This window comes from Psammomys obesus, unplaced genomic scaffold (assembly GCF_907164565.1).
Source record: "Psammomys obesus unplaced genomic scaffold, mPsaObe1.curated_primary_1811, whole genome shotgun sequence".
In the NCBI taxonomy this organism is placed as follows: domain Eukaryota; kingdom Metazoa; phylum Chordata; class Mammalia; order Rodentia; family Muridae; genus Psammomys; species Psammomys obesus.
This window is the reverse complement of record NW_026596034.1, coordinates 11,352,623-11,359,521: the sequence shown is the minus strand read 5'-3', so window position 1 is coordinate 11,359,521 and position 6,899 is coordinate 11,352,623. Positions and strand designations below refer to the sequence as shown.

The window sequence follows — 6,899 nt, the reverse complement described above, 5'->3', positions numbered from 1 at the left end:
TTCGGCAACAGCCCTGTTCGACCAGTAAAGATCCGTGTTATTGGAGAACCGATTCCGAGCTAACCAATGGGAAGGGGGGAACCCTGGAGCAGCATGAAGTCGCAGGTCTTCCATATTGGAACAGGGCCGCCTGGACCCCGCCCTGCGCCTGGGGTTGTTGACCGCGTGCGCGGAGGTCTTCTCTTTGGAGGCCCGCGTCGGCTTGCGTTCCCTCCAGGGAGTCGATGCTGAGCCCCGGGGCGCTTCTCTTAGGATCGCGGCGGGATGAGTAGGCTTGTGTCTGCTGAGACCACGGAACTAGGGAACCGGAGAAAGGCTGACGTGTGTGACGCATCGGGGGAAAGGCTGCGTGACCCAGCGTGAGTCGGGGGTTTGGAGCTCTCACTGATGAGAAACTCGACTCCAGCCCATGGCAGAAATAGCCTCCGACCCCGGTCTGTCGTCCTCCACTCCAGTTGCCTCTGCTTGGAGCTGCTGCGTTTGGCGTTCTGCTCCACGCAGCCCTAAACGGTAGGAATTCTCCGTTTATAGATGAGGAAACCGACGCTGTGGTGAAAAGAAACACCTGGAAGAACGGTCCCAGGATGTGAACCTTTGTTCTTAAAGTCAAAGCATGCGAAGCCCCTACTTAAGCGCAAAACCTCTCCAGAAGACAAGTCTGCCCTTGGGAATTATTAAGAGAGCCGGATTCGGAGAATAACATTCGATCACAACTTTGTCTCTTGCTGTTCCCTCCGCTTTTCGTTATAAAAATGGTCAAATTCTTGATTTTGACACATTTTGCCCTATCTGCTTTGTCTATGTGCAACTATTTGAACATAACCGATCCCAAGACATTTCAATGACGACAACACCAAGCATGAAGTTCTTTAAGAGCCCTTAGCTACATAACCAGTGTCACCACCCCTCAGGTGACCTACTCCTCGAAGATCGTGCAGACTACATTAAAATGACCTTAGTCATCCCTGATATGGGAATGTAGCTCAGTGGTAGAGCGCCTTGACTGGTATGCAGGAGGTACTAGGTTCAAACCCCAACACTAGAAATAAAAACTTCCTAGAAGCAAGAGAAGCGGCTCAGTGGGTAAGAACGATTGCAGTGTAAGAATGAGGACCTGAGTTCAAATCCTCAGCACCCATGTAACCCCAGTGCTGTATGGAGCAGAGACAAGAGGATTGCTGGGGATTCTTGTTTGTCATCCCAAACTACAGGCTCAGTGAGAGACCCTGACTCAAGGGAATAAGGTGGAGAATGACAGAGTAGAATCCGTAGTGATAGTGTGGGACTTCTGTACACTGTGGATCGATCTTAACTAGGAACCAGACAAGATGCAGCATTCTTGGCCTGCTTGGCTCTTCCAAGTTCATCCTATTTCCACCCCTCCTCTCTCCTCTTTCTGTATCAGGATCTCACTTTGTAGATTAGGCTGTCCTTGAACTGACAGAGATCTAGAGCTGGGATTAAAGGCATGGACCACCACATGTGGCATGAGCCTAGTTTTTAATCATGGCTTTGGAGCTATGCATTGAAGCCTGCCTGGTGGGCTCACCTTTGAGTAAAGACAATGACTGCCCCTCCTCCAGATTTCATCAGTAGTCAGTAGTTCAACATAGAGCAGCAGGGCCCCTCTAAGTCCCTTCCTGATCCGTGACTGCCTGTTCACTGGCCCAGGTTTGCACAGGCAACCACAGCTGCAGTGAGATCTTTTACAAGGGCTGTATCATCATGCCCTTGAGACGACTGACAAGTTTTTCTGTACTTTTTTTTTTTTTTTAAGAGAGTCTCAGCCCAGGCTGTCTTCAAATTCCCTAAGTAGCCAAGGCAGATTTTGAACGCAGATCCTTCTGCCTCCACCACCTGCTGGGATTACAGGCATGCTCTGCTATGCCAAACTTTCTCTGCTTTCTAAGACTTATTTGGGGAAACAATGCCAGCCCCATTTCACAGGTAGTAAATAACCTGGATTCAGTCCCTTGTCCTCTAACCACAACACCTGGTCCTGGGTGTGCTACTTTAGCCGGGCCTTTCCCACTTTATGAGCTGGCCCGCCATCAACACACTGAGCTCTAAGCAGAGGTTGGCAGGAGGCCCTGGGACCATCTGCAGGTGGTAAACACTTGATATTCCAGCAGGGAGGATGACAGAGGAAAGACTTGTGGTGGTGGGGACTGGGGTTTGTGATGACTGAAGCATAAATGACAAATAGGAAGTATGTTTATTTGAGGGAGAGTAGGAGGGGTAGGGATCCGGGGTGGCAGTGAGGCTGGTGTGGGGTCACAGTGGCTGGGGAGAAGGGTGGGATTCTGTTCTCTGGCAGCGCCTGCTGTGGTCCCATGAGGGGCCATTAAACAAAGACTTTGACAAAGTCTACCAAGCGTGGGTCCTTGTAGAGCTTCTCCTCCAGCGCCAGGTACTTCAGTGGAGCCAGCTCTTTGTGCCTGAGCAGAGTGAGGAAGGAGAAGGTGAGGGATGGCCAGGCGATCGGAGTGCTCCCAGGAGTCCTCCCGGCTGTGCCCCTTACCGATTGAGCCGCTGTTCTAAGATGCGGATACGGAACATGGCCTGAGAGCAGTAGCTCAGGTACAGGTCTTCTTCCTCCGGCGTTAAGGTTACCTGGTTCTCCTGGTACCACTGCTGCTTCTTCTGCAGCTCCTGGGTCTCCTGGAAGCATAGGGGGGTGAGCATATGGAATGTGTGAACTGGTCCGCAGCCAGGCCGTAGGCCCATCGATGACCAGGCATCCCCAAGAGGATTACATAGCCACCCCCAACCCGCACGACATGGAACAGTTAGAGGATCACAAGCCTATCTTGAGTGGGAGCTGCTGGAGTCATGATTTGAAAGACAGCGTGTGCATGCAATCAGAACAGGGTCGAAACAGCCAGCCGGGGCCAGGAGTGTGCTTTAGTTCGCAGTCCTGGGCTCTTCCCCTAACTCTTCATAGACAAAATCAAAACAGCTGGGTGTGCTGGGGCACACCCTAACCCCAGCTCTCATTAGGCAGAGGCAGGTGGGTCTTTGTGAACTTAAGGTCAGTCTCATTTACACAGCAAGTTCTAGGCCAGCTAGGGCTACAGAGGGAGACCCCTTCTCAAAAAACAATGCAGGGCGCTCAGTGCTCTCCAGAGGACTAGGGTTTGATTCCCAAAACTCACATGGAGGCGCATAATCATTTGGAATTCCAGCCCCAGAGGATCTGATGACCTTTGCTGGCGTCTGAGGGCACTAGGCATGACCATGGTGTCTACACACGTGCAGACAAAATACCCAGACACACATGACCACATAGCCACATGACCCAGACAAGTTGCTAATGTGCTGAGAGGCACCACTTGTCTTAAAAAAATAAGAATTATTGTGTCCCACCCCACCCAGCTCTGCTCTGCGAACTCTGTGAAGTCCAAGCTGCTGCAGGGGGATCTCGTGGTGTGTACCTCAGCTATCTCAGCAGTGGGCCAAGGACTAGGAGCTGCGCTATAGCACCATCCCTCAGTCCAGCTGCACACAAACACGCCCACCCATTCCTCCACCCCTCTGTCTGCCCACCCGTTCATCCACCCTCTCACCCATCCATCCGTATCCCACCCTTAATCCTCAGCCACATCCATCTACCCACACATCCGTTGCACACACCCACCATCCCCCCACCTAGTCCACTCACCCATCTACCCACCTATCCATGCATGCTCATCGAGCCACCATCCACCCATTTACCCAGGAACAATGGGGGGAGAAGAAAATCAGGAAGTTACAGACACTCTCCAACCACCCGTCTCTCACAGATCTGTGAGGCACTGAGCAAAGACTTCAGGACCCATTTTCTGGCTGAGGATGGTGAGGTCACCTCCCCTGCCCAGGCCTGGGCCTGTGCCGCACCTTCTCAAAGCGAGCCTGGATGAGGTTAGCCTTGTCGATGAGGCGCTGCTTGAAGTCGCTGAGACACTCGTCCTTGAGACGCAGCGCCTGCCAGCGTGTTAGCTTCTCGCCTGGAGGGAGCTGTGCCAGGAACGGGGCCAGGTAGTCCAGCTGGGTCTCCACCTGCCGCATGTGCTCCTCATGCATGACACGCTCCTGTGGGCCAAGGAACCAGCTGAGAGAGCAGGACCTCCAGGAGACCTGCAGGGGCAGCTGAGTCCATGGTGCGAGAGCACAGAACAAGGTCCCAGACCCAGGTCCCAGCATTGTTCCTATGAGAGAGGATTGCCTCTTGACCCATGTTTAAGGGTGACATGTAATTCCTGTTTCTGATTTGAATGCATCTGTCAGTTTGAGCCTCAGTTTCCTCCTCTGAAAACAGACCAGCTCAAGTCTGGAAAGCACAGCGCTCAGGCCCAACAGTTCCACAGCAGGTGTTTACAGTGAATGGTGGCGGGTTAGCAATGATGCTGAGCCCCCATCAGTTTCCTCTTTTGCCCACAAGGCCCTACATGGGGCACACAGGAGCCAGAGCAACTGGAGACATGGGCTGTTGTCCTTCTCTATGGATCCAAGAACGATCCAAAGCCCAGCCTTGCCAGGCCAACTCTAAACTGCTTTATCTGCACTTCATGGTGAAGAGGATCTAGAAGAGAGCCTAGGAACCCAAATGGGGCTTCCCAGTTGGGGGAGGGGGTTAAGCCAAAGCCCTGTGTTGCTGAGTCCTGCTGCTCAACTTGGGCCTGTGCCTGGATTCTGAGCTCAGGTCACAGCCTCAGTGGAAACCCTGATGGAGGTGGACATGTGGTTTTCATTCTTTCCCTATGCAAGGTAGGCTTTCATTTGACCATAGTCCTGGATAAGTACACCTGGATCTTAAGTGCTCTTTGGGGTGACACATCAACACAGTCCATTTGGCAGGTTAGAGTCAACAAGAGTATTCACCTGCTGTCACCAGTGACATCGCCCCTTACAAAGGGTCCTCATGTTCTCCCTACCCTGGAGGCCAGGCTCCAAGGGAAGGAGACTCAGAAGCAGCAGAGAGGCTCACCATGGCCTCCCGATACTCCTTGCTCTTCTCATTGCGTTTGGTATCATAGATGGAAACGGTCAGATTATGCGCCTCATCCTCCTCTTCCCGAAGCTTCAAGATCTCCAGCACCTTGATTGCACAAAATGGAGGATATGCACAGCTAAGAACCCCCCCATCTCCCTGCTACATCCTCTCTCTGGTAGGACCTTACCTCGAGCTCTGACTCCCAGGCCTGATGTCGGGACAGCTTTTCTTCTTGCTTCAGGTGAATCATGGTCTCATACTGGTAGAGAAGTTTCTTGGTGTGCTCCATTGGCTCCACCTGGGACCAGAACCGCCACAGTGATGGAGAGACTGCATCTGCTCAGGTCTAGGGACCACTTGGTTTAAATCTATTGCCTTTTTCTAACTGTGACCTCCAGCAAGGTGCTTAACCTCTCCAGACCTCAGCATTCTTCTCCAGGAAATCACAGTAACAAAGAGGGCCCAAAGAAAGATGCAGAGGCTTAGGGTTGTGCTAATTAGAATAGGAAGGTGAGACCATTCTAGATTCGAAGACATAAGAATATCCTGCCACCCCTAGGTTGGGTCCCTGGGATCTGGGTTCTAGGCTTCCCAGAGGTGCAGGCGGGGACCATGAGGAAGTCTCAGCCTGCTGTATTCTCATTTCGGTGGAAACAGGATGATTTGTTTCAGAGGAGCTGCAAGGGAAAGGGCTTCAGGTGGGAGCTTTTGCACGTTACCAAGGACGGAGATGGGTTTCCCAGTGGAGCCTTTAAGATGGGCTGGGGTGGGAGTGGGGGCGGGGACCCACCTGAGCTTTCCCAAGTTGCCAGAAGACTCTGCTGGCATAGTTTCCGGAGTGCGCCCACCGTCCCCTGTGGCACGCAGCCACCAACCCACCTCGAAGCTGATGCACATGTCGGGAGTCATGATGATCTTGTTGCCTTTGCTGTCCACCTCCATGTGCCGCAGGAACTCCCGCTTGGAGGCGGTGATGTAGTCATCGCGGCAGTGGTAGCGGAGCTGGATGCGCTCCTCCTGGATCAGAAACACGCGCTCGGCAACGTCTTCATCCGCAAGCTTCTCTGGATTGCGGAAGAACCGCTCTGTGATTTTCTGTGGGTCCAGAACATGCAGAAGAGGGTCATGCGCATGATCCGTGGGCAAGAGCAAAGGACTCGGGACCCCAGGAGTTCAGGGGTGCGGCTTGTGGATCAACCCCCTCTAGCTAGGCAATGGATTCTGTGACCCACGGTGGGTCAGCTTCTGAAAGGTATTCCAGCCTTTCTCCAGTTGCCTTCACAAGACTCTACTTGCCTGCTCCTAGAGATGGGGAGCTCATCCCCTCTCCAAGTTCCCCTTGCTATGGAAGGGACCACCTTTGGTGTGTGGCCGGAAGCTCAGTGGCCAAGAGTTTTGTAGCATCTTAGAGGAAACAAAGCCCGATCTGATGCAGAATGGGTGAAAACAGAGGTTCTAATCACCCCAGATCACGATAAGTTTAAAGACTGTTGAGAACAAATTGAGCGTGTGCCTTGGTGCGCAAACACTCATTTGTGTGATGACCAGAGGCTAACACTGTCTCTCTCCATTGCTCTCCAGCTTGTTTTTTGAGACCAGGCTTCCGTTTCAAAACCTGGACTCAGCTGAGCTTGAAGCTTACTGGTTTGGCTTGACTGACTGGCCAACAGACCCCAAGTTTGCTTCTCTGGTGCTGGGATTACAGATGTGTGTCGCAGTGCTCAGCAGTTTTTGTGGGTGCTGGGGATCAGACTGGGGTCTTTGTGCTTACAAGCCCAGCTCTTTGCTGAGTGAGCTATCTCCTTGGTCCATTGAGATAGCATTTTATGTAGCTCAGATCAGCCTTGGACTCACTACATAGCTGAGGGTAGCCTTGAATTTTTCTTTCTTTCTTTCTTTCTTTCTTTCTTTCTTTCTTTCTTTCTTT

At 52.4% G+C, this 6,899-nt stretch overlaps 1 protein-coding gene and 1 long non-coding RNA gene across 2 annotated transcripts in view; one reads left to right on the top strand and one right to left on the bottom strand.

Annotated features, from left to right (window-relative positions):
• The first annotated feature begins 54 nt into the window (after positions 1-54).
• On the top strand, positions 55-718 carry LOC129687102 (uncharacterized). Its single transcript, XR_008721734.1, has 2 exons — positions 55-359; positions 532-718. It is a non-coding gene; the product is annotated as an uncharacterized LOC129687102 (long non-coding RNA).
• A 1,492-nt stretch (positions 719-2,210) lies between these two features.
• The window catches only part of Drc7 (dynein regulatory complex subunit 7), a 22,562-nt gene continuing 17,873 nt past the window's right edge, over positions 2,211-6,899 (bottom strand). Inside the window, exons 12-17 of the mRNA XM_055621327.1 lie at positions 5,852-6,067; positions 5,160-5,270; positions 4,967-5,077; positions 3,877-4,071; positions 2,522-2,661; positions 2,211-2,438 (exon numbers count right to left, since the gene is read on the bottom strand). Coding sequence (XP_055477302.1) covers positions 2,345-2,438; positions 2,522-2,661; positions 3,877-4,071; positions 4,967-5,077; positions 5,160-5,270; positions 5,852-6,067 — 867 coding nt within the window. The 3' untranslated portion in view covers positions 2,211-2,344. The remainder of the gene's footprint in view (positions 2,439-2,521; positions 2,662-3,876; positions 4,072-4,966; positions 5,078-5,159; positions 5,271-5,851; positions 6,068-6,899) is intronic.